We start from the raw sequence: 27,316 nt of genomic DNA, 5'->3' as shown, positions 1-27,316 counted from the left end.
GATCACCAGATCCATCGAAGCGATCGATCTGCGGCATTTTGAATCTGTCCGGCAACGTTACAGCCACGTCGGTATATCCGTTCTCGATATCCGGGATAGCCTTTACCCCCTGAGATTTTTTGAATAGCTTCTCGAGCTTGCTCAATTTCAGTGCTGTATGGTCTACCTCGAACTCGAAGGGAGAGTCTGGTTGATTGACAGGCGTAGGTGCCTTAGATAGTTGGGGCAGAATTGGGGGGGAGGGGCTGGCCCCGTTGGTACGTCCGTATCTGCCTGGACATTTAGTGCCTCCTCGGGTGTTAGGATTCCCGGTGGGGGAGGAACCGGGTGTGAAGCGGATGCCTCGGTTTGTTGTTACAGCCTGGCAATTAATTCTGCTTGCTGGGCCATGATCTCGGCCTGTTGTTTGGCAAACTCATCCCGGCGAACAGTTTCCTGCTGCATGGCTCTCATGGTCTCTTGCATCTGACGCATCATTTCTTTCATCCCAGTTATGTTCTGCTGACCCTACCGACTGACTGGTATGTGTATCTCTATGGCAGAAACTGAGATCTCGGTCCGACTGTTTCTAGCTAGGGTAGACCACTACTCTGGTAATCTCTGCTCAGACACACTGCGCTTTCTTGGCCTCTGTCTGATAACTGGGGGTAGAGAGTGAAACACTGGCTGTCCGTCAACCAGATCCTCGGATCGATTGAGTCGGCGACCTCTTGTCCAGGGTGCTTGGGGAATATCTACTTGGTCAGAAGCAATTGTGCTAAAACTGCCCCTAGTAAAAAGATAAATAAAGCAATAAGGAAATAAATAAACAGATAAACGGACAGCATATCAACTTAAAGTAAATGCACAACACACAGTTGGGCATAATCAACACACGGTCGATAAGCTGAACACACACTGTCCTCAATCACTGATCATTATCCCTGAATCACTGTCCCCAAAGACTGAATCTGATACCCGCAGATAACTGATTCTCAAACACTGACTGATGCCCGCAGGCCTGACGCCTTAAACTCGCAAACTGATATACGCAACCCCTGTAGAGACACACTCTGACAGCACATAACAGATAATTGAGAGCCAAAACACCCCTATGTTGGGGGAGGGTTTCCCTGTCATATTTTGTTAGGAGCAAGGGCTTCACTACGCACGCAGCGGTTTCAAACAACATATATCGGGTAAGCAGCCTGTCCTAGTTTGGAATGGTCACTATGGATCCGAACATGCACTAGGTCGAATGGTCGAAAAGGGTGCCTCGGTAAAACTGGGGTTTGTGTTCCCATACTGGCCGAGCCCATAACCGGTCAGCCTTATGGTCATGCCTTGACAAGACAAGCCTCCGGCAAACCGTTCAGGAATAGCAGATGGCAAACACGGTGTCCTAGGCGCACCAATGCAAATGCAATGCAAAGAAACACATAAGTGTAGTCAAAACAAGATATCATGAGTTCGAGTCAAGTTCTCTAAGTTCCCCAACAGAGTCGCCAGAAATTGTAGACGTCCCTGAATGCCCCGGGAGGATGAGTCCCGTTCTGTTCGTATTGGGCTCACTACGAGTTCAGGACTCTCAAATTGTCACGGTTCTTAATCTGAACCAAAGAGTCCAAATCTGGCAAATCGTTTTTGAGAAAACAGATTTTTTGAAAGAAGTGCCAAACATGGACTGCTTTGCCAGATACAGAGTCGCCACCTAAATGTTTTATTTTTGGGGAAATTTAGGAAACCCTGACTCGTTTGCCTAAGGCCACGTGTCCGTCATCACCAAGTTACCTCGGCTCGGGAACTTGGGTACGATTGGGGAAGGTCACTTCGTGAGCACTCTCGCTCGCCCAATCAAAGATCGGCCTCTACTAACCATGATATCAAGTTTTGAAAACTTTATGCGTCCTTATTCCGGTTATTAGCCTAGATTTACTATGTGATGCGCACAGCATATAAGTATAGACTGGATCGTCTGAATTGGAACAAAACATTTCATGTTTGTTTTTTAAAATGGTTTGATGGTGCTACCCGCAAGTAGGCTAAGACATGGGTTTGCCACCCTCAGGTGGGCTTAGAAAAACATGATTTTGCCACTATCTAGTGGGCTTAAAACACACATTTTAACGAATTGTTCCAACTCAAATAACCCAACCTTCACCCACAGGCATTCAGGCAGTTATATCACATAAGCACTTAGCCTCATGGTAAACATGCTATCATGGTAGTCACTCACACACATGCAAGGATGCTAAAGCATAAAACTTTCCGAGTACTCCAAGCCAAAACAGAAGCTAATTAGAAACCCATGCATGATTCTAACTACACAGAAATGCCTAATACAACACATGCAAAAGTGCAACTATAGCAGGCTCGGCTATTCTAAACATGGCATATGGAATGCTACAGCTAACATGTATTCAACTTGGAATTGAAAATACAATGCAGTTAGTATGATGCGCCGAGCCCGGTGCATGCAAGACAGATGAATGAATGCAAACATGCTATCATACTGTATGCTAATTGAAACATGTCGTATTCTAAACATCATGAGCGGGTAAATAAAAGGGAGAAAGACGTGGGGTTGGAAGACATACATCACACACACGCACACTTATTATAGTTGTGCCCTCACTCGGAAGGTCCGAATAAATAATATACAGTCCCAAATGAATAAATAATACAGTCCCGAATAAATATAGAATCCTAATTAATTAACAAATTAATCTAGGAAAGCAGTAAATTAGCACGCAAATCTATGGACTGCCTCAGCTCTGTTCCAAATGATGAATGATGCATGCTCAGGTTGCCTTGTGCGGAGAATTTCTTGCGATGCCCCGATTTGCCTCTGTTTACAATTATTCTTGGGATGCGTGCCAGGCTCCGGAAGGTTACTGATTTCTGATTTGCTGTAACAGAGAGCAACAATGGGGCATGGCAAAGTATTTTCACATATGTATGCATGACTACTCTTCAGGGAGTGTAGTCCTCGATCCTCGTGCCACAAATCACGCATCTCGATGCATGATGGCCGAGAAGTCGAATTGCATGACTCAATATGAAATGAATGCACATATGGACACAACAAGGCCTAGACTCCATCATGGATAATCCGGAGTGTCGGCGACCGGGAATTGAGACACGTTCCGTCACTTGGAGTCCGAAACATCCCTCGTTTCCCGTGCTTGGGCTAACTCCTATCCCAAGCACAATGCAATATGCATGATATGCATGAATGCAATCCTAACATGCAACCTAGCATACACAATGCTATGAAATGGCATACACAATGCGCGATATAACGAGGCATACATAATGCTCTAACATACAACCTAGCATACACAATGCTATGAAATGAAATGGCATACGCAATGCATAATGGACGTACACTAACATGAGTGGACCTCAGCCACACTCACATCAGTAGCCATTAGGTGAAAATGAGACTCTCGAAATGCGTGCACGCATGCACGCAAACCGAGGACCGAACCTAAGGCATGACATGCAACTCTAACAAGGCATGGCAAGGCATGGAACATGGTATGCAAACATGCAAATTTCAGTACTGAAATATGATACAAAATGGTCCCGAATCACGGAAATACGGCACCCGATGCATGGAATGGTCCCCAAACTCAAAACTAGGCGCATGAATTGACCTATAGCTATACAAAGCAAGCATTATTTGATCATGAAGTCTAAAGACAGAGCCAAGGCAGTCCCAAATCATGAACATTTCTAGTTCAAAGCATGGCCAAAAAATGCTAGCAAGATGGACTAAAATAGCATGCAATTTTGACTAGCAAACATGGTTTACATGGCAAGTATAGGATGCACATGGAATCTCACCAAACCAGAAAAAATCAGTGAATAAAACATGTGAAAATAGGCCCAAATAACCACTGATATGCAACCATGGCATGCAAAAATGATGAGTTACTTTAGAGGGCCATGCAAGGAGTCATTAAGCACATGCAAGATAGACATTTGGAATTGCATAAACAACTATGAAAATCAAATATGGTAGTCCCAAAACTCACCAAATTGACCCTAGAAAGTGACTCCAAAGCATGCAAAATAGGGTCTCTTTGGAAGGCCAAAATGACCACCAAACAAGTCAGGGTGAGAGGGGGTCACCCCCCTCTGATTTGGAGGCTCAAAACAGTGTCTTAGCCACTGAAAATGGATTTCAGTGGCTAGAAGGCCAAACAAAGCATGCAACAAGGGCTTAGGTGTAAGGCTCAAAATAGGAGACAATCAGTCATACAAGGAAGCATATGACCTCAAACAAAAATTTAACCTCAAAAAAACTCGAAGATGAGATTAAAAAAAGATATTTTTCAGTTTATGACAACTCTCAAAAACAAACACAAGTAGGGCTAATCTATCATGCAAAAATGGCCCTAAAAGAGAGAATAGAGACAAGGGATAGCAGCTGGCCTTAAAAAGTAAAGAGCCCTTCAACAAAGTTGAAGAGGGGGTCAAAAAAAGGCACTTTATAGTTTATGTCAAGCTTCGAAAATAATCACAAGTAGGCCTAAAATATCATACAAGAAAAAGGCCTAAAAGAGGGATAAAGAGACAAGTGATAGCTTCTGGCCTCAAACAGAGGAGAGCCCTTCAACAAAGTTGAAGAGGGGCTCAAAATAAGACATTTCACAGTTTATGACCAAGTCCGAAACAGCTCACAAATAAGCCTAAAATATCATGCAAAAAAAGGCCTAAAAGAGAGTTTAAACACAAAGGGTGAGGAGGAGACCTCAAACAGAGAAAGACCCTTAATCAAACATGGAGATGAACACAAAATATGACTATTTACAGTTCAGGTCAGAGCCCAAAAATGCAAGCAACAAAGGCTAAAATAGCATGCAAGATAGGACAAGAAAGAGGGAAAATGGGACTTACCCTTGTAGAACCAAGCTTCAACAGCTTTTGGACCAGGTTTGGGAGCTCTTAGCCTCTGGAAAACAGCCACAATTTGCTGGAATGGAGTGTGGAGGTGTTGTGCTATGGATTGGTGCAAGAATCTTAGGGTTTTGAGGCTTGGAGTAGAGAGAGAGGGGGAGTTAATGCAAGAGGCTCAAAGCAATTTTTGTAACCCTGAAAAATGGAGCTGGGGGGCTGGTTTTATAGAGGAGAGGAGTGGAGGAAAGGGGGGGAAAATCAAATTCAAATTTCTCCCCCAAAAGACCCCCTCTCGGATATAGGATCTGGGGGGAAAATGAGGGGATAGCTGGAAAGAACAAGGTGTGGGGGTCATGACCGGCCAGGTTCAAAAAGTTCAGGTGGCCGACCGGTCACCCCCCATGGCCGGCCGGCCGGCCAAGGATCAAAAGGGTCAATGCAAATTGCTGGCCGGCCACCCCAAAAAGGTGGCCTCCCATGTGTGCACAACACAAATATGTGGTCAAAACCCAGAAAATGTGAACCAAGAGAGAGAAAAGTCAACTTTTTAGAGGGGTTCAAAAGGGTCAAGGACAATTACTGGCCGGCCTATAAATATTGGTGGCCTCCCAGGTGTGTACAACACAAATATGGGGTTTAGGGCTAAAGAAAGTGGCCCCGGGGTGGTCAACATTAACTTTTTAGTGAGGAAAACGGGTGACGGAGAGCGATGAAGAAATAAAGCTGGCTTTTCAGAACAATTGCTGGACTCTCACCCTCCTACAAGCTTTCTACCAATGAAAATAAGGTCTCCACCAAAAATGAACCAAAACAGATGCAAAACGGAGGTTTGGGACCGAAACGCGCGGCCCGGGGCCCCGAAAATGGGCTGTTAAGCACTGGAGGTGGCGTTCGACCACGAAGTTGGTCTCCCGAGCCACAGTGTCTCCCAAAAGGGAGTAAATAAGATGTATGCCAAAAACCGGAGCAAACGGAGGTGGTTAGGCGGTCCCGAACCGAGGCACACGGCCGTCGGCTCTGAAAAATCGGAAACCGGGCTCCAAATGGGAAGAATGGCCCACGACCACGAAACGTAGCCTACGGCCACTGAGAGATGATCTACGAGACCTCTCCCTCCTTTCGGGAAGAAAAAAAAAAGAGAAAACAGAGTCTGGTTTGCAAACCGAGGCAAGGCACGAAAAAGTCCGGACGCAAGGCTCGCAGCCGAGACTCTGAAACTTCTGAACGAGCATGATATGCAATATCACCGAGCACTCAACTGGTGACGTCTGAGGCTTAAGGTCGGTCAAAAATGGGGTGTCTACACATGGCCTCGCACTTTTTCCCCACCACTGCCACCGTGACTCGCATGCTATCTTCCTCCACCAACTGAACCCTAAGTTGGTCCTCTTCCAGAGCTTTTCTCTCCTCCAATTTCCTCTCTCCCTTTGTCCCTAGCAGCGTCTCTGGCGATTTCTCCCGCTAGAAGCTCTGCCTCGCCTTTCTTAATCCCTACTCCAACTCTCATCCCAAAAGAGGCGTTGTCACCATGGTCCTATTCCCAAAACCCACAAATTTGCATCACCTTCTTTCTTATCTAGGGTTTTTCAATTTATATATATATATATATATATATATGCATATGCATATTATGTTTGTATCTATTATATAAAGCTCTAATATAGAAGTTCCTTCATTTTCAATTCAACATTTTTAACTTTGTTCTTTTAATAATAGTATCTATTATATATCTTGCTCTCCTTCATAGAGGCCTTGATCCAACTCACTTCTGTCATTGAAGTTTGAAGGAAAAAAATTATCTAGCCTTGATTTGTATTGCGAGTTTGATTTGATTTCTTGGAGAAAAAAAATTCCACCTTTTTGTTGGTTGATGTCATGTTTGGTTTCTATCAAAATTGAGAGAGCCATTCATGAATCAACAAGTTATTTTTTGAGATTTTGTAGAGCTGATTATAAATTATCTAGCTTTTTGAAGCGAATTCCAAGTTTCAGAAATCAATTGACAATTTTCTTGCCTGTTGTTGGTTATTTATTTATTCTGTTGTTGGCTAAATGGTAATTGTTCAATTTTCTCTGGTTTGTTGTTGTCCAATTTTTTCTGATTTGTTGTTGTATGAATATCTTACAATCCAGAGAAAATTGGTCAAAATGGTAGTTGTTTAATTTTCTCTTATTTGTTGTTGTTCAATTCTCTAGTTTGCTATTGTATGAATGTCTTACAGTCTAGATAAAATTGGTCAAAATGGTGATTGTTCAATTTTTTCTAGTTTGCTATTATATGAATGTCTCACAGTCTAGAGAAAATTGGCCAAAATGGTGTTTGTTCAATTTTCTCTGGTTTGTTGTTGTTTAATTTTCCTGGTTTCCTGTTGTATAAATGTCTTACAGGCCAAAGAAAATTGGTCAAATTAGTGCTTGTTCAATTTTCTCTTATTTGTTGTTGTTCAATTTTCTCTGGTTTGCTGTTGTATGAATATCTTACACTCCAGAGAAAATTAAACAACAAAAAACTAGAGAAATTTGGAAACTAGCCACACAAATTTTCTTTGGGTAGAGCCGCACAAAGCTACACAAATTTTTTCTAACACAATTTTCTCTAGATAGAGCCACGCAAAGTCACACAAATTTTCTCTAACACAATTTTCTCTGGATAGAGCCACACAAATTTTCTCTACACAATTTTCTCTAGATTTCTTTGATACTCAGAGAAAATTAGTCAAAATGGTGGTTGTTCAATTTTCTCTGGCTTCTTGTTGTCTAAATGGCTTACAATCTGGTTTGATCAAAAACACAAAGAAAATTATGAGCAAACTAGAGAAAATTGGTCAAAACACAGAAAGAATTTCTCTGGAGAGAATTTATGGGAGGTTCAGAGAAAATCTTTGGGAAGTGCATCTGGGAGGTCTAGAGAAATTCTCTGGGTCGAATTTTCTCTGAATCGATATTGAGGAACTTTAGACATTATGAAAATATTGAGTATAAATGCTATAAAATCTTAATACCAGGGATCTTAAAAAAAATCCCCTTAAAATAATCATAAAAGAACAAAAATTGTTAAAAAATTAATAAAATAAAATGTCATATTCAAATTATAATCATTTTATTTTTTCTTTCACAAGAGTTAAAAAAAAAACTAAAAACCTCATCCCAAACGAAATACTAAATTAAAATAGTCAAAAAATTAAAAAATTAAAGACTAACTCACGTCCAAACGTACCAAAAGCTATTGGTTACTTGCTTGGTTTATTTAGCCTCCGTTTGGGAAGTGGATTGACTTTTTGACTTTTTTGACTATTTTAGCCTGGGGCTAAAAAGCCTGATTTGGGAAGGACTTTTTGATTTTTCTGACTTTTTGATGAGGTGTCTTCATGGTAAATTACCAAACTGCCCTTCACATGTGTTTTACATGTGAACTCATTTCTTCTGGTCCTCCACGTCAGACGCATAATTGGACCGAAACTGTTTTGCTTTTTTTTTTTTAAATTTTTTTTAATTTTTTTTTGTCATTTTTTTTTACACATTAATTAGTTCTTGTTCTTTAATTTACTTTTTTTTTAAAAATTTTTTTATTGGTATACAATAACTTTTTTTTATTTTTCAAAAATGAGTTTTCATGTGTTTTATTTATTTCTAAATTACGTCGTGAATGGTAATATATGTTTTTATATTTTTTTTTAAATATTTTTGAATGAGGCTTATTTTTCTCGTTATTTTTTTTTAATTTATGTTTTTGTCATTTTTTTATTTGTGCACATTAATTTGTTTTTTATATTTCAAAAATAGATTTTCATGTGTTTTATTTATTTGTAAATTACGTGGCAAATAGTAATTTCATTTTTTTTTTTGGATGAGGTGTATTTTTGTCGTTCTTTTTACTTTGAATTTACGTTTTTGTAATTTTTTTTAATTTGTATACATTAATTTGTTTTTAGTTTTCAGAAATGATTTTTCATGTGTTTTCCTTATTTTAAAATATGTGCCAACTGGTAATTCATGTTTTTTACTTTGATATTTTTTTATTTTTGACTTTGTTTTTAATTTGTTTGGTTTTTTTGGGAAAACATTTTTTTATGTCATTTATTTAAAATGATGTGAAAAATCATATATTGTCGTGGCACATGACAAAAAATGAGGTCTGTTTTGGTTTTTTGTTGTTTTGAACTGGTGTTTTTATGTTTTTAATTGACGTCGCACATGATAATTTCTGTATTAGTTTTTTTTTTTTTGTTCTTATTTGTTTCACCTTGTTTTCTTTTTCGAAAAGGCTTTTTTCTGTAGTTTTTGGTTTTTCAAAGTTAGGCACATCACCAACAGAAATGGGGTATATTCCCGTGTAAACACATTCTCCTTGTACATGATAATATATTTGAATACAGTCTCTTCCACATGTGTTACCAATGTTACAACCCTATGAAAATTAGGTTGCCTATTATATATTTCCTAACGTTCCGTTATTACGCATGTAACATAATTTGTCACATATGCGAAGGCGCACCAATGCCATATGCAGGTCCTCATCCCCAACCATTAAACCATCCTCGTCATGTTCAACTTCTGGTATGGCATTTACTATTGTCATAGCCTCTTCCTCCTCACAGATTGGGTGAACAGTTGTCGGATTACCTGTGTTTCACCGTATATAATTATGTAATGCCATTGATGCACCTACTAATTGAACTTGCACATTTGCAAAGTCATACCGAGGCATGTCTCGAACAAACCTCCATCGATTTTTTCAGGCACCGAAAGTGCGTTCCACCACACTGCATAACGACGAGTGAACTTTGTTAAATAATTCCCTTGGCGTGTTTGCCGTCGTGATCTGTGGAATACGTCAGAATTCTTGTTGGCGGTAACGGCTGCCTCTAAATGGTGCTAAGCAACCTATCCAGTTTGGATAGCCAGAATCGACAAGATAATATTTGCTTGCAGAAAAGACAAAAATGTATGACACCAAAAACAAACATTGTGCTTCATTTTCAAGTAACGCTGTCTGACAAAAAATTATAGCCCCATCAATGCAGAATTCATGGCACTGTGTTACCTTCGTCAAGATGTGGAAATGGGACATTGTTATTTGTTAGTATCTCGTTGAAGATGCGACTATCATGCATACTTCTTTCCCATCCGCACGAAATGAAGATGAAACACATGTCAAAATCGCACGTGGCCATGATATTTTGCGTGTGATAGTATTTCCTACAGAAATATGTTGCCGCATCTGGCCCCGTAACCCATGCCCTTATATGTGTTCCGTCTATTGCTCTAATACAGTCCTGCAAACAACCCAATTGTAATGTTACTTATGATGGATAACAAGTAATGGTTATTTTCATACGTCACGTCCAGTTAATAATAAAAACAAAATAAATACACTTCGCACTTTTATGTCAATAATGTTTTTCAGTAATACCTTGAATGGTAGGTATTTTCATCTAGACCGCACGTATGGATGTATACGATGCTGACTGTATGTGGGCCGGCAATGAACAACAGTGAATTCTTTCATGGAAGTTAATACGTTATGCACGTGCCGAGACACAGTCTCCCCCGAATGTTGGAAACGTTCTTGGATTTGCCGATTTTGCATCCCTTGCAACATGTGGATAAACATTGCAACGCTTTCTTCAACAGCTAAGCTATGTGGCTGGTGCAGTACTTGTAATCCAAAATCATTTACTAATGTCTCACACAAAGCGGCAAACACTTCTTTCGGCATGTAAACATTTTCCTCAAATCGACCCATATGGCCCGCATATAGTTCGCATATCCATGCCTGCCCGGTCAATATCGAAGTGCGGCATGGCATTTTAACCATGTGTTTTTCGTACCACTCTGTAGCATACTGGCATGCTTGTAGAAATGTCCGATTGTTTTCTTGTTGCAGCTGTACTGCCATTTGATTAAGCATTTCCCTTAATTCGTCATTGTTGCTGCCATCCCAAGGATTCATCACGTCTTCGTTGATGCGAAACTTACAAGAGTGGCACTATTTTAATCAGTTTGCACATAATTCATTGACTCAAATGTAATAACAGTTTGCATGTATGAATGCCACATGGTTTTTTAATGTATGTAATGCCGTCACCAATGTCATTACTAACGCATCATGATATGAATTGAACAAATTGTGAACCTGGTCGTTATATTTTACAGGGGGACCATGGTGGTAACAACCACAAAAATGACGTCAAACTAACATAACTGTTTCCCTCGCAAAATAAAGACATACAAAAGCTAGCAAGAAAGCTGTCATTGCGCATTTCATTGCCATACATTTAATTAAAACAGAAGCATCCCATTCCTTTCCCAAAAAATGCATAACCATGCTTCCATTTTTTCTACGACAAACTTAACAAAAAGTTTTGTTCACCATAGCTAGCAAGAAAAAAAAACAACAAGAAAGTAATAAAAACATGCAAACACAACCATCCTATTTTAATACAGTGCCAACAATAACATAAGTAAAAGTTTTCAAAAGCAAGAGAAGGGCAGGCATCTTCAACAATCCTAACACCCGTACATCACATCCGGCGAGCCCTAAACAGGTTCGCAAACGGCGCCGACGCAGTACACTGGAGCTGCTTTTGTGTAAGCCACCCTATGATGCTTTCGTCATCAGGCTGGCACATCATCACCTCCCGGTAATCTGCGTTATCCATAAGTGTCGAGGCGAAATGGAATAGCGCCGTACCAATCAGGGATGGAATACTCGTCAGGTGATGCATGCACTCCGAAATAGCATACAGCGATTCGTTGCCTGTGAGGTGCCTTACCGTAACCTGCTGATTCTTCGTACGCACCACATCTGTTAGATTATTCATGCTTTCCGCAATAACTGACGCTCTACTTGTTGCCTTCTTCGACTTTGAAACACTTGTTGATGGCGTCTTTCTCATTTTCCCCTTTGCAATCGGAACATGCTCCAGTGAAGAATCTGAATCCACGTCATGTACTACTGCGGGTATCGAATCAGCAAATGGCTGGCTCCCAAACTATGTACAGAATCAGATGAGTCATCAGCAGCTTCAGGAAGTTTCTCTCCCGGGGTCCAATGGTGCTTACCAGTAGCTGATGCCCCCATAAAGACCGTCTCCATCAAGTCACGATGTTCCAAGGTTTTTTTCCTGAACTTGGCACACATCTTGTTTATCTGCAGAAATGGAGATGTATGAAAGAGAAAGACATTACATTTCATATAATTAATTAAAAGTAAACTAAAAAGGTTAAAAATGTACTGGTAACAGACAAATAGGAAACTTGTTTGTACATATACTTACCGATTCCATCTTGTCCCACCACTCCTCAGGTGCTTGAAACATACCTGTGTCATAGTCAAACCCTATCCCTGACACTCCTTTGTTTGAATCCATCAAATTTGTCTACGCTTGCCACTCTTTTTTCAAACTCATGTATTTATTTTTCAACTGTTTGAGACCATGTTTTCTTCATGTTTTTTTTTTCTCAAATTTCCTTGCTAAGGACTTGTACCCTACTTGGCTGAGGACTAGGAATGGTCGATTTCTTTTTGTAATCTCATTTGCAATCAACTGCAGGAAAACTCGGATTGAGTGACTGTCCCATAAGGCCTTGTGGCTGAACTGATTATGTGTCTCTTCAAGACTGCTTGACTTCTCTGTGACAATGCCTTTGCTTTTGGATTGGGTACGCGGAGAAGTACGTATGGAAGCCATTACTAATGTACGGTTACAAAAGATTACCATCACAAATTCGGTTATTATATACAAACGCATAAGCCATTGCACATTAATAACAACAAACAGAGAGATAGGATGGTAAATTAGACAGCATATAACCACTGCACATTAATAACGTACATACACAGGTTCCATGGAACTCAGTAGTGGACATAGTTATGATAGTCATTAATACGTCTACTGTTTCGTAGTGGAGGAAGGCAAAGGCAGCTTAAAGTCATACTAAAACATACTACCAATATACTAACAACCTCGTAACGTGTTTGTATATACTGACAACATCCTAACGTTGCTTACATACGGAACAACAAAATGATAACGACAATGCATAGCACATAGACAATGGTCTTAAGGACACGCAAGGATTGTTGAATGTCTATGACATCAGCCCGCAATTGCATGACAATTTTGCCTCTGGGTGACGCACAGTCTTGGTTCTCTTGCCTTGGTTCTTCGCACCAACCAATCCAACTGACACAGGGCTGATGAGTGCAAATGATGGAACTATTAGTGAATGGGTTGTTAATGTTCATACAGTTATGACTGGTAAAGAATGGGTCACTCACCACAAGGCGGGGACCTGCAAAGTAGGGACGCCCTGGATTTTTGGTGGACCTGGAAATCTTAACAATACAGGGGCCATGTCCACAGGCACACATTCATCGTGGCCATGTACTGGAAGTTATAGTAAAGGTAAACGAAGCCATGCTATGCTTTACAAACATTCGGAAATGACAATGAATCATACAAGTAATTAGTTTATGTTATCCATATATCAGGTTAAACATGAACTGAATACGTTATGCAGTAGTTTCATAGGATAGGTATAGAAACTGACAACTTCCTTCAGTTTATTTTTAAGCAAAGCAGCCTACATTATCATGGTTTCACTGTGAAGGTGGGACTAGAAAAGCAGACATATAATTTCCTTTTCAAACCTAACAGATAAAAAAGGGCAACCTAACCGTGTGTTTACATGACTGAAAAGAAGAATTCATGATCAAATTAAGTCAGAACATTGTAAATTATGAAGCCGTAATCAATAGACAATTCAATTAAATTTACATGAATCAACATGATAACGTACAAAGACTAACGTAGTCGTAATTTGATTCCATTAACGAAATTGAATTTTTGTAAAAGTATTGTGCATCTTTAATTTACGTATAGTGGTAGGAGTATTTATTAACCCATATGCACTTGCACAGATTTGATATATAATCATTAATTTTATTATTATTACTATCTAGGTTATTATTATTATTGTTATTATTTTCAGGTGTTTTTTGAAATTTGAGAATAGTTTATTTATGTCAATAATTTAAAAGATTATATTTGTATCCAGATGACTAAAATTGGACATACTTCTTTTAAAAAATATAAATAAAATTAGTTTATATATACTTAGACTAGATCAACTGAAAAAGAGTTATAAGCAGTCACACTCCAATCCATTTCACACCCAGTTCAGAATGTCACCAACCAAATGTTTGGTATCACACAGTAACATTAAATCAATTAGATTTGGTAATATTATGACGACTCTAATAATATAAGGGAAATATAATAAAGAACACTAGTACAGTAATCAAGTTAACAGAAAAGCGGATATATGAATAACCAGAAAAAGTGACCTTCAATAACATAAAAACAAATCAACTTTGGATTTTATAAAACATAAATTTGTAGACAAAAATCTGACATTTCTTTCTTCATTCAGCATTGACATATATGAATGAAGTTGAATAACCACAACCGAAAAATGAAAAATCAAGTTATGAATAATGAAGACATAATCAGATATTCATTCAGCATTGAGCATTGACATTCATTTAGCATCAGATATTCATTTAGAATCTGATATTCATTTAGCATTGAAGACAGAATGAAGACAGAATCAGATATTCATTATTCACATATTAATTTATTTCTTCATTCACCAATTTTTTTTTCTCTCTTCATTTAGCATTAACAGTGTTTGAAGAAGTGAAGACAGAATCATATATTCATTCATAGAACCCATTCGGATTTCAATGAAGAATCACAACACTGAATGAAGACAGTAGAGGGTTTTATTCAGATCTAAATTTAATCAAGTTAACAGTGTTTGAAGAAGTGAAGTTGAATAACCACAACCCAAAAATGTGACATATTTGAATATTAGGACAATTTATTGGAAGAGAGATGCAGATATTCCCTTCAGCATTGACAATGTCTCAATAAGTATTTCACAGATAATAAATCAATAGGTATTTCACAGATAGAGACATCCTCTTCAGCATTGAGTAAAAAATCACAGAACCCATTCATTCACAGAGTCAGATTTCCTTATTCATTCACAGACTCAGATTTCATGACAAATCAATAGATATTTAACAGAATCAGATATTCATTCACAAAATCAGATTTCATTCAACATTTGTATACATCAATTTGAACTTGTTTGGCTTTTTTTTTTTTTCATTTTTAATGAGAATTATAAGAAAAAAAATCAAAAGAAGAACAAACTGTTTAAGAATCTCAACAGATGTATAAGAAGAGGTTGTTAAGGTTCTTTTGGTGTATCTGTATTTTAATTTTTACCATGGGTTCATCTATATATATATATATAAGAACAGATTTACAAATTTATATATAACAACGGCTATATATAAGAATAGATATATATATATATATATATATGTATATATATATCTGTCAAAAATGTGTGAACCCAAGCACCACGGCACACAAGCAGATCGGTAATGAACCCAAAATGTGTCAAGAGTATTTAACCGTAATGAACCCACACGATAAGCCAAAAACAGAGTCGGCCATTCCTTTGAAATTTGGAAAAAAAAATTCTTTAACAGAGAAAGGGATTCTACACATGAACCCTAAGCAGATCGGAAGCAGCGGCCACACACACGCGAATAGGGAAACAAAATTAGAAGGGTTTGAAAGAATTACCTGAAGATCGGTGGTGTTTGAGAGGGTTCGTTCTTGTTCGCCGCCGCCAACATACGCCCCAATCGTTCAATTTGCCGACTTGTTCGTGAGTCTTCTTCGACGCCGCAGATGCGTAGTCCGCTGCCGATCGCCTCTGCGAAGCTGCCTCAGATGTCGTCGTTGCTGGTATACATTAATTGCCTTTTTCGTTTGTTGTGTGCCCTAGGAAAGTTGTGTGTGTGGTGAGGCGTTGGGCCTCAGAATGAGAGGAAACATTCAGGGTATTTTGGTAAATTTACCCTAAGAAGGGTTTTAACCCAACCCGTTCAAACACTTTTGTCTTCATGTGGCTAAATAAGCTTTTTTTTGTCCGGACGTGGCTAATTTAGACTCAACTTTCCTTCTCAAACACCACCTTATTTATTTATTTTTTCAAAAGAAAAGAATAATTTGACTCAATGATAAGACTTCTGGTTAATATTCTTAATAATGCAGACTCAAGTTATGAAAACAATTTTTTCAGGGCAAATTACGCTAACAGTCCCTATAGTTTGAAATTTGTGTCACTTTAGTCCCTAACTTTTCAATTGTGACACATTTTATCCTAAATTTTGAATTCTGTTCCAAATAAGAACAATTGAAGATATCATTGTTTAATTTCAAGGGCAAAATCGTCAATTTAATAAAATATAAACTAATTTGACAAAAATAAATGTCAAAAAAGTATTTTTAATTTTTTTAAAATTATTTCTATCCACTAAAGATAAAATTATGTAAAATTGATTAAAATTAATAAAAATTACATGATTAATTTTTAAAAATTAATTTTACATGATCATCATCCAAACACATAATAAAAATTAATTTGGTAAAAAAATAAATAAATATCTAAAAGATTTATCAATTTTATATAATTTTATCTTTAGTTGGTAGAAATAAGTTTTAAAAATTCAAAAATATTTTTTTGACATTTATTTTTATCAAATTAGTTTATATTTTATCAAATTGATGATTTTACCCTTGAAAAATCTAATGGTATATTTATTTAGAACAAGATTCAAAATTCAGGATCAAATGTGACACAATTGAAAAGTCATGGACTAAAGTGACACAACTCTCAAACTATAGGGACTATTACTGTAATTTATATATTTTTTTTTTTTCAAAGTATGTACTATATCTTATTATATTAAATCTTTTTAGTAAAAGCCAGGTGCACCGGGTCGCATTTTTTCGGAAAGGGAGAGCTAAATTTTTTTTGTTTGTTCACTTGTATTTAATTCTTTCTTGCCCTTGGGTGGGTAGGCTTTCATTATTATCGTAGGAAGAATAACTGATGATGTATGGACTGATCCGAGAGGAGGGGTGAGGAAATGAATAGCCAACCAACCTCATTATGCCGTTTGCCATCCAAAGGGATGTTTTGAAAATTGGATCATTGAGCACATATATTAAATTAAGGGTGAGTCAATTACAATTAAACTCGGATGTTATAATTAATTTATAAATATATTTAAAATTATATATCAATAAAAAATGAAGATAATTTCAGAGACAGCATGGGAGAGAAGCAAAATAGAGGGGGACAAAAAGTTGAAGAGGTACATTCACTTGAACATACAAGACTTTCTGGCTTCCAATTCACTTGTGTCAAATAATAGCTACATTGCAACCACTTAAACAATCAAAGTGAGCAGAAACATGTAAGTGTATTATTCTATTACACTGATACAACAGTGTTAAAACAAAAAAAGGGAAAATAATTTATTCTAAAAAGTGAATCCTAAAATCTTGACAACAATGACAGTAATCCAACCCCAGAAGAAGAATTTTTAAGCATTGGTTTCTTCAAGAAATGGATAATCAACATAACCAACAACAGGATCAGGAATACAGAAGGTCTCGCTACTGTACTTGTTAAGAGGAGCATTGAGCTCAAACCTCCTTGGCAAATCCGGATTTGCCAGAAACAACCGACCATATGCCACAAGATCTGCATGGTTCTCTGCCACGGCTCTCATACCATCTTCTCTGTCATAACCTCCCGAGTCAATGAAAGTACCCTTGAAAGCCTTCCTCATTGGCAAAAGCATGTCGGGGCATTCAAATTTTTCTCCAACAGTTTTCACTCTAGGCTCAAGCATGTGGCAATATAGAATCCCATATTTATTTAATGATTCCGCCATGTAAAGACCTAGAGCTTTTGGATTTGAGTCCCCGGATTCCATGTAATTTGCAAATGGAGAGAGCCTAATTCCAACTCTACCAGCTCCTATCTCATTGACAATGGCTTCAACGATTTCGAGTGCGAATCGGCAACGGTTCTCCAAAGAGCCTCCGTACTTGTCGGTTCGGTCATTGATTTGGTCTTTCAGAAACTGTTCTACTAGGTAACCGTTAGCTCCGTGGATTTCAATCCCATCAAAACCTGCAAAAGAAACAATAAAAGCAACCTGAGCTTCATTTGGTATGAGAAAAATCTGGTTTCTCAAGTTCTTACAGCATTTTTCAAAGAAAATGTCTCTTTTTATGATCTTATAAATCTGACAATGCTTAATATTAATGAAAATATAGCCACAAACTTACCAGCTCCCATTGCATTCCTTGCAGCGAGTCTGAAATCATTAACAATTTGAGGAATTTCATCAGTCCTTAGTTTCCGTGGAGGTGAAAATTGTGCAACATCAACACCATTAGTCAACGACTTGTCTGTAGAGGAGATTGGAGCTTGCCCTTTTGGCTGAAAACCTGTACATAGTAATTGCTCAAGTTAAGAGAGAACCAAAATTGTTTTTATTTTGTTTTTATCAGTAAAAAATTACAAATTATATTAAAAAAGAGGCAGCTACCCGTAAACAAAGTGTAAAGCAAAACTGCTATACATATTTTCATCCAAAAATTGGTCCGAGGATGGATCAATCCCACCCAAAAACCAGCAGTACAAAATGTCCAAAATTGTACTACTCAGAACAAAAATAGGAATCTCAACTCTGTCAAAATATTGTCTTAGCTCCTCTTCAAGAAAACAACCACTTCCCAATCCCGACAAAACGAGATATCCCAAAAGATATATATTCCTCTTTCAGCCGCAATCCTAGCAGCATAAAAGAAACCATCTGGGAAACCATTAACCAAAACCAAAAACCAAAAATAAAACTGTAGAAATACATAACTGAATCCAGTCTCTCCACTTTTGGCCCAAACCCATCATAATTACCACATAACCAAGGAACAGAATCAACATGGTTATAGGCCTTCTCAATGTCAATCTTGCAAATCAAACCCAGGGATCCACTTCTCAACCACGAATCCACTCATTTGTTAGCCACTAACACAACATCCAAAATCTTGTGGCTACCCATGTCTCAACAATGTTCTGTGTTTTGTTACAGAGAATGTACATCTAGTTAGCTTCTTCCAGTGGAAAACTACTTAAAATCCTTATTTTCTAGGATATGGTAAACAATGAGACCAAAACCTCAAAACACAACCATAATCAACATACATATCGAGTCTGTGCAACATAGTCCATGCATAGCTGACAATTGTAAACAGAAAACTAGAAGTCAAAACGTTGCCACAAATTCTACCACAAATGTTAGTTATGTTTTGCAAACAAAGAAGCTAAACAAGAAGCTGGAAACATTTCACTCAATGATTTTTCATTGTTATTATCAGTGAAATATTGTCCAATGATGAAAGAGATATTCGAACGGGGGCAAAAGTCAACAATATACCTTGATTTGAAACTCTTCCCACATGCCAAATCTGACAAAAGAATATACCACCCTTTGCATGAACAGCATCTACAATTGGTTTCCAGGCTTCAACTTGCTCCTTTGTCCATATACCAGGTGTAAATGGATATCTTCATTTGGAAGGAAAGAAGAATTAGTAATAGAACAATAAAAAATGTCCATATACCAGGTGTAAATGGATATCTTCATTTGGAAAGAAAGAAGAAATAGTAATAGAACAATAAAAAATGAAGACACTCACGCTTATTCACACAGATAGACACACTCTTGCACATGGACACCTACATATTTTCCTTTAACTCAATAGAAAAGATTGAAATTGGCGAACTACTAATGTTAAAAAGTACCCTTGTGCAGTATCGGAAACCCCAGCGGCTTCGGAAATGAGAAGACCTCCTTTGCTGGTCCTCTGTGAGTAATATAAGATAGCATGTGGTTGAGGAATGTTGTTGAAAGATCTCTGCCTAGTCAATGGCGCCAAGACAACTCTGAAAATTTTGGAGCGGGATAAGAAAACTACATTAAGCATTTAGACAATGTGCTCATCGTAAAGATGAACCTTGCACTAATTAAATTATAATAGCTTCTTCAAAATTAAAAAACACAAGGCAAACAAAAGAACTACCACTAAAACATGACAAAAGTTCAAAAACAACGTTAAGAACTTCATTCGATGATTAAAATTCAATCACGATTAAAAAGAACTGACACGTCCAGATCAACATACGAACTGTAGCGGGATTGTGTGTTGTGTCAGTTATAAGCTACAAAGACATACCTTTCATAAGTCTATATGGGATAATAAACTGAAAATTTCAAAAGAAAATGACGACAACCAAATAAATAAAAACAAAGTCAAAAAATGAAGAGGAAAAAGAAAGTTACTCTTTAAATTTGCAGAGAGTGCCTAAAAAGGAGATGTGACCTTCCCATTTATCTGTGAGGGTATGCAACTAAGGGATATTTGTTTACATAGATATCAGATGATTCTTCTCAAGCCCCTTAAAATCTCATAGAAAACCTCACTTTTTTCCTGTATTCTTGTTTTAAAAATAAAAACAAAAACAGAAATTTTTTTTGAATTCTTTTCCAATTGACGCATTTAATGATGATGAGCAAAGACTTTCTGCAAGACACAAATTTAAACAACTGCCAATAAAAGTTGAGGAGAGAAAATACATTTGGGCCAATACATAGAGAATAATCATCTTGTTAAATAATCATTTGAAAATGCCAGTTCCAGAGCAATCTATTAAGTTTAGGCTGCATCTGTTAGAATAGGAAATTATATTGTTGGAATAAGAAATTATATTCACATATTTTATTCTGATTTGATGTAATGGGTTGTAATGAGTTGGCTCATAATTCATGCCTTATGGCACTCCTGTAATTATGCTTTATTCTGAATATAAAAAGGGTTGAGGTTTCATTCGTTCTCTAACTCTTTCTTTTCTCTAAAATCTTCATGGTATTAGAACCACTCAGACCCTAGCTACCCTATTCCAGCCATACACAGCAGCCATACCCAAGCATGTTCTTCCGACACACTAAAGCCTCTCTTCTCTTCTCCGATAGCCTCTCTTCTTCACCCTCTCACACCGACAGTCAATCCATCCCAGACTAGGCCTCCCGAAATCCCTTGCCCAGGCCTCGACAGTTCTCCTGGGCTACCCGTCACCCTATTAGGGTGAGTCGGCAGCCACTCTGGCCTTCTAGGGGTTTGTTGGGAGCCCCTCTAGCCCTCTAGGCCTATGTCGACTTGCTCTCTTGCATCCAGGGCTCTTGTAGGCAAGCCTCCAAAGCTCTCCACCTGTGACGACAGTCTCTCTGGCCCTCTAGGCCTCTGTTGACTTGATCTCTGTCTCTCTCTTGTAATGTTTTCAACTTAAAATACAAAAACCACAAAAAAAAAAAAAAAGAAGATAAAAAAATGCATTGAAGAAAAAAAAAAACAAAAACGAGTTCTTAATTCTTTATGTTTTCATCGTGGCAGTTGCGTCTTTCCTTCCACTATTATCTTCCGGATTTGTGATTGGCATTGTATTTGAGAGTTAAATAGTAGAGTATGCACAACAGATTCTCTTAGTGAGTTCACTACTTCTTAGCCACCTAAGAGCGAGATTTTCATTATACCTCCTAACCTTGGCCTTAAGATCACTGCCTCTTTATTCAATGGTCAAAATTATCTAGCCTGATTGCAAAGTCAGACTATTTTTTTCAAGAGCAGAAGGAAAATGGGATATGTTGATGGAAGAATACAGGTACCCAGTACCACGAATCCTAGTTACGACCAGTGGGAGATCACCAACTCCATAATCATGGGTTGGTTGATACATTCTATGGTACCTGAGATTGGAGAGGGCTACTTGTCTATGGACACTGCTTAGGATATTTGGAAGGCTGTAGCTACTACTTATTCCAGGAAGGGGAACTTCTCACAGGCTTTCGAGCTACGTTGCTCCATTGAAAGGTCAGTACAAGGTGAGATGATTATCCTTCAGTATTTTACCTTCCTTAGCAACGGGTGGAAGCGACTTGATCACCTTTAGGATTAAAGCCTGTCTGTCCCACTGATTCTGCTAGTTCATCATCCGCAATTTGTTCAACCACTGGCAATAGTGGAACAATCTCTTCACACCAAGGTTTTCCCTTAAGGGATGACTGTGACACTGGAGAGGTGAGAAAATAAGACTAAGATTCAAAGAAAGTGACATTCATGGAGACAAATCATTTGCGCGTAGGAGAATGATAACACTTATAACCCTTTTGGGTTGCAAAATAACTCAGAAAAATACACTCAAGAGACCTAGGATCTAATTTACCACGAGTGGGTGAATAATTATAGACAAAGCAAACACAACCAAAGGCTTTAGAAGAAATAGAGAACCTGGGAGAGGTAGACCTTAACAAAACTTGAAGAGGTGTCTGTTTGTGAAGGACTTAGGTAGGAAGACGGTTGATCAAATAAGCGGTAGTGAGAACAGCTTCCCCCTAATAGGATCGAGGAACCTGCATCTCAAAGGATAGATAACGGGCCATATCAAAGAGATGGCGATTTTTTTGTTTTGCAACACCATTTTGTTGAAGGGAATTAGTGCATGAAGTTTGGTAAATAATGCCATGAGTGGCGAAATAATGGGCAAGACCAGAGTCAATATATTCCCTCCATTATCAGAATGTAGAATCTGGACAACCGCCCCAAACTGAGTACAAACCATTTTATGGAAGTTTTGAAACACAGAAAACATCTCACTCTTATCTTTTATCAGATATACCCAAGTAGCCCTGGAACAGTTATCGATGAAAGTAACAAACCATTTTCGACCTTTTAAAGACATAAAAGGGGATGGACCCCATACATCAGAATAAATCAAAGAAAATGAAACTGAACTTTTATTAATAGACGGAGCAAAAGAGGCTCAGTGTTATTTTCCAAGTTAACACGACTCACATTGAAAATCAGACACATTATTTTTCTAAAAAACAGAAGGAAATAAATGCTTAAGTAATAAAAAAGAGGGATGTCCTAAGTGATGATGCCACAACCAAATGTTTTTCTTGATGAAGTGCCTATCAATCTCTACATGCTTGATTTGTCATGTTGAACTGGATTATGAGCTATGCTGATCGCCACCTTATTGTCACAGTACCTCCTCATGGAATCGGTCTGATGGATCCCCAACCATCAAGTCCCCTAACAATAGTCGAATCCATAGCAACTCACATACACCCTAAGCCATAGCCCTAAATTCGGCCTCAGCACTAGATCTAGTAACCACATTCTGTTTCTTATTTCGCCATGTGACTAGGTTGCCTCCAACAAATGTGCAATATCCAAAAGTTGACCGTCTGTCAGTGACTGATCTAGCCCAATCCGCATCAGTAAATGCCTCCACACCGAGATGTTCATGTTTTGAGAAATAGAGACCCTTTCTAGGAAAAGACTTCAGGTACCTTGGGATTCTCATAACGGCCTCTAAGTGGGAAGTTCTAGGAGCATGCATAAACTGGCTAACCATGCTCACTGCAATGGCAATGTCTGGACGTGAGTAGGATAAGTATATGAGCTTACCCACTAGTCTCTGACATCTCCCCCTGTCCACTGGCTCTCTCTCTTGATCCTCACTTAGCTTTTGGCCCGGTTCTAAGGTGTATCACATGGTCTATCTCCAAATACTTTTTCTGACATATGAAGATATCATCCTTGGACCTAACTACTTCAATGCCCAAAAAATACTTCAAAACACCCAAGTCTTTGATTTCAAACTCCTTGGCTAAGTATTCCTTCAACAGAGGGATCTTCTCAACGTCATCCCCCTGTCAAAACAATATCATCAACATAAACAATAAGAAGAGCTGTTGTCTTACCATGTGAGGAGTGTTTCACAAATAAGGTGTGTCAGCTTGACTTTGCTTGAACCCATATCTTAGCATAGCTTGAGCAAACCTTTCAAACCAAGCTCTAAGAGATTGCTTTAGCCCATAAAGTGACTTCTGGAGCCTACATACTTTAGCTTTAGACTTAGCATCTACAAAACCATGGGGAATATCCATATAGACCTCTTCTACTAGGTCTCCATGAAGGAATGCATTCTTTACATCAAACTGATGAAGTGGCCAATTCAAATTTGCTGCAAGAGAGAGTAGTATTCTCACAGAGTTCATCTTAGCCATTAGGGCAAATGTCCACTGGTAATCTACCCTATAAGTCTGAGTGAAGCCCTCAGCAATCAGTCTTGCTTTGTACCGTTTTATGAAACCATCGACTTTGTGTTTTACAGTGTACACCCATTTACACCCAATTGGATTTTTGCCTCTAGGTAACTCCACTAACTCCCAAGTGTCATTCTTGCTGAGAGCTTTTATCTCCTCCAACATGGCATGTTTCCATTTAGGAATACAGAAAGCATCCTGAAAATTGATAGGTAGACTCACATAAGAAATCTTAGACAGAAAGGCTATATATGAGGAAGACAGATTAGAATAAGAGACATGATTAGTAATAGGATGTTAAGTACATCACCTAACCCCCCCTCCTATTAGCAATGGGAATATCAAAATCTGAAAACTCAGGAATAGGAGTATTAGGATCAGGATTACTTGGGTTTTCATGAGAGGAGGATGACTCTGGACACTCATCCGGAGAAGAAGTTGGCAGCAGAGGAAGGAAAGTAGTCTTTTGCATCCAGGTGACTTTGTGTCTATTCTTTGTCTCTGACATAAACTTTGCCTGCTTCCTTTTCCACAACAACTGCTGGTTCATCATCCGCAATCTGTTCAACCATTGGCTATAGTGAAACAATCTCTTTACACCAAGGTTCCCCCTGAAGGGATGACTGTGACACTGGAGAGATGAGAAAGTAAGACTGAGACTCAAAAAAGGTGACATCCATGGAGACAAACCATTTGCGAGTACTCCATTTGTGAGGACTAGGGACCAATTAGCAAATGTTCTCACCAAAGGAATAGGGAGCAAACCATTTCATAACATTCTCAACAAGCTGGGCATGAGAATTATCTTCGCACCAACTTGAGTGGAAATGTCAGAATAGGAAATTATATTGTTAGAATAGGAAATTATATTCACATATTTTATTCTGATTTAATGTAATGGGCTGCAATGAGCTGGCCCATAATTCATGCCTTATGGCACTTCTGTAATTATGATTTATTCTGAATATAAAAGGGGATGAGGTTTCACTCATTCCCTAACTTTTTCTCTTCTCTAAAATCTTCAGCATCCACAAATCATATGAGCGAATAATATGGAACACTGCATATGATATTCATTACGAACTTTGGAGAGATACACATGAGATGATATTGAAGGGGAAAACACTACCAGATATAATTAGCCTAAGAGGTGAAAGTGGTTTACAAGACAACCATATCTCATTTCTAAAACTCTGATCACACGATCATAAAATCAACCACATAAAATAATCCTACTCATATTGTCTGTGGTTGGTTATGTGTCCCTGTACTTAAACCCACCTTTGAATATATGTAGGCCATCTCCAGCCCTTACTCAAAATTTTACTCGAATTTGAGTAAAAATTTGAATAAAAGGTTAATTTGATATGAATGGACAAACTCAGATTTAAGCATAAATCTAAGTAAACTACACTAAAGCAAAGTGGTAAATTTTGGAGTCACAAAACAGCCTTCAAAATTTTGAGTAAACTTGATTTGTCAAAATTTGAGTAAAACTCAATTTGGTATAAGTTTGGGTCAAGGAGTGGAGATTGTTTGAGTGATTTTTGCCAAATTTTAAGTTTCATATACGTTTGAGTCAGAGATGCCCTAAATATAAAATACCAGCAAGTATACATTTAAATCTAAAAATATAATATGTCAGCACATTCATGTCAAATAGAAGTAAAACAATAAATAAAAAAATAAAAATTGACTAAAACCCACAAAGAAGAAGATTTCTTCAAACTAACATCCAGTAAATATAAAAATACAGTCCCTAATTAGAAGAAGAATTACAACCCTGAACACAAAGAAGTCAACTGATTGAGAGAGTGAAGTACTGACTATTAAAAATGAAAGAATGAATGAATTTCCCATATGGGATTTTCCTCAAACACCAGTTAACAAATCCATACAGCAACAGAAAGAGAAAACAAATAAAAAAAAACTACTTTTTATAAATGGAACTGTTTATTGCAATATGAACAACGCAAAAATCAAGTGGGATCAAAATCAAGAAAAATTTATACTGTTATGTAAGAAAGAAAGGTAGATACCTATGAGAAAGTAGGAAGTTTCCCATCTTGTATGGGGAGAGAAGAGGGTTATGGAGTGGATGCTCTTGCTCTTTCTCTTCTTGTCCTTGCCCTACTCGTTCCAATTCCATTTTTATTCACTGAAAAAGCTTGAAAAATGGAAGTTTGTCGATGAGTGAATGAATGAATGATATCCCAAAAACCAAAGAGAATGAAACTGGGATTTGTTAACAATACAAGAAAGAAGATTACAGGACAGGAGGCTCCACATTGGATTAGGGGAAGCTGGGTGGGGGTATATATCTTAAGAGGATCTTATTCTTAATTTTTTTTCTTATGAAATTTAAATTTGATAAAAAAAATAATAATAAATTATTTTCAATTCATTCATTAAATATTTCATCAAATAAAAAAGATGAAGTATTGAAATTAATTTTTTTTCATAAAATTTGATGAGAGGAAAATTTAGTAAATTTTAAAAAAAAAAATTATAAAAATTTGAAGTATCAAATTGTTTATATTAAATCAAAGTTTTTTTTGTGGAGGCTTTGGTGGCCGAGCCGTATATAGTCGCACTTTAAGATGCCGTGACTGAAAAATTTAGGATTGGGTTGATAGATTAGTATTCTTTTAAGTTGTAACCTAAGTTTAGTAACATACTAACATTCTATTTTGATAAAAAAAAAAAAAAATTAAAAAGTAAATAACAAATCATTTTTTTATTTAAATTTAAAATAAAATAAATTGAGAAAGAGTTAAAAAATGTTCTAATAAAGGAGGAGAGAGGGGCTCCAATCCAATAGAATTCGGGTCAAATTTTGCAAGTTGAGATCCTCTCCTTGGTCTCTCTTCTTGCCTCCCTACTTGCAACGGTGGAGATGCACCCCAAGATGATCCAATAGTCCTATTTCCAAAAAAAAAAAAAAAATTAAAACAAATTGAAATAGCCAAATCTGGATTGTTGGATCATTTTAAAGTGCATCTCCACCGTTGTAAATAAAGATGCAAGGAGAGAGACTAAGGAGAAGATCTCAACTCACAATGGCGGGGCAAGTTTTAGATTACAATAATGTTAAAATGATTAGTGTATTAATAATATATTAAGTAAATATAATCCAATATATTATTAAATAAAATTTAAAGAGTAAATTATACTGACACCCTTTGAGATTTATGTTTATTACAGTCCCTCCTCACCTTTTAAAAATTACATATCTCTCATGAGATTTAAAGTTTCATTACAGGTTCCCCCTCAGTAATTTAATTTTTTTAAATATTAATTTTGCCCTCACTAGGT

At 37.5% G+C, this 27,316-nt stretch overlaps 1 protein-coding gene and 1 long non-coding RNA gene across 4 annotated transcripts; both read right to left on the bottom strand.

Moving 5' to 3' along the window:
* Nucleotides 1-11,189: 11,189 nt before the first annotated feature.
* On the bottom strand, nucleotides 11,190-15,296 carry LOC114318145 (uncharacterized). Its single transcript, XR_014333122.1, has 2 exons — nucleotides 12,165-15,296; nucleotides 11,190-12,037 (listed from the first exon to the last, which is right to left on the bottom strand). It is a non-coding gene; the product is annotated as an uncharacterized LOC114318145 (long non-coding RNA).
* Nucleotides 15,297-17,106: 1,810 nt separating this feature from the next.
* Nucleotides 17,107-26,605, bottom strand: LOC114318143 (putative 12-oxophytodienoate reductase 11). 3 transcript variants are annotated; one of them, XM_082874818.1, is made up of 6 exons: nucleotides 26,041-26,291; nucleotides 24,389-24,632; nucleotides 19,636-24,199; nucleotides 19,268-19,398; nucleotides 18,117-18,278; nucleotides 17,107-17,958 (listed from the first exon to the last, which is right to left on the bottom strand). In XM_082874818.1, exons 3-6 carry the CDS (start codon nucleotides 19,815-19,817, stop codon nucleotides 17,363-17,365), a joined length of 1,071 nt encoding a protein of 356 aa, XP_082730944.1. In that variant the 5' UTR covers nucleotides 19,818-24,199; nucleotides 24,389-24,632; nucleotides 26,041-26,291; the 3' UTR covers nucleotides 17,107-17,362. The 3 variants fall into 3 exon arrangements, with proteins under 3 accessions (XP_082730944.1, XP_082730945.1, XP_028120803.1); XM_082874819.1 differs by having other exon boundaries at nucleotides 24,389-24,561; nucleotides 26,041-26,286; XM_028265002.2 differs by lacking the exon at nucleotides 24,389-24,632 and having other exon boundaries at nucleotides 19,636-19,776; nucleotides 26,041-26,605.
* Between the last annotated feature and the right edge of the window lie 711 nt (nucleotides 26,606-27,316).

Source organism: Camellia sinensis, chromosome 6 (assembly GCF_055761805.1).
Source record: "Camellia sinensis isolate YWXY chromosome 6, ASM5576180v1, whole genome shotgun sequence".
In the NCBI taxonomy this organism is placed as follows: domain Eukaryota; kingdom Viridiplantae; phylum Streptophyta; class Magnoliopsida; order Ericales; family Theaceae; genus Camellia; species Camellia sinensis.
Note: the sequence above shows the minus strand (reverse complement) of the source record. Positions and strands in the feature narration are given on the sequence as shown.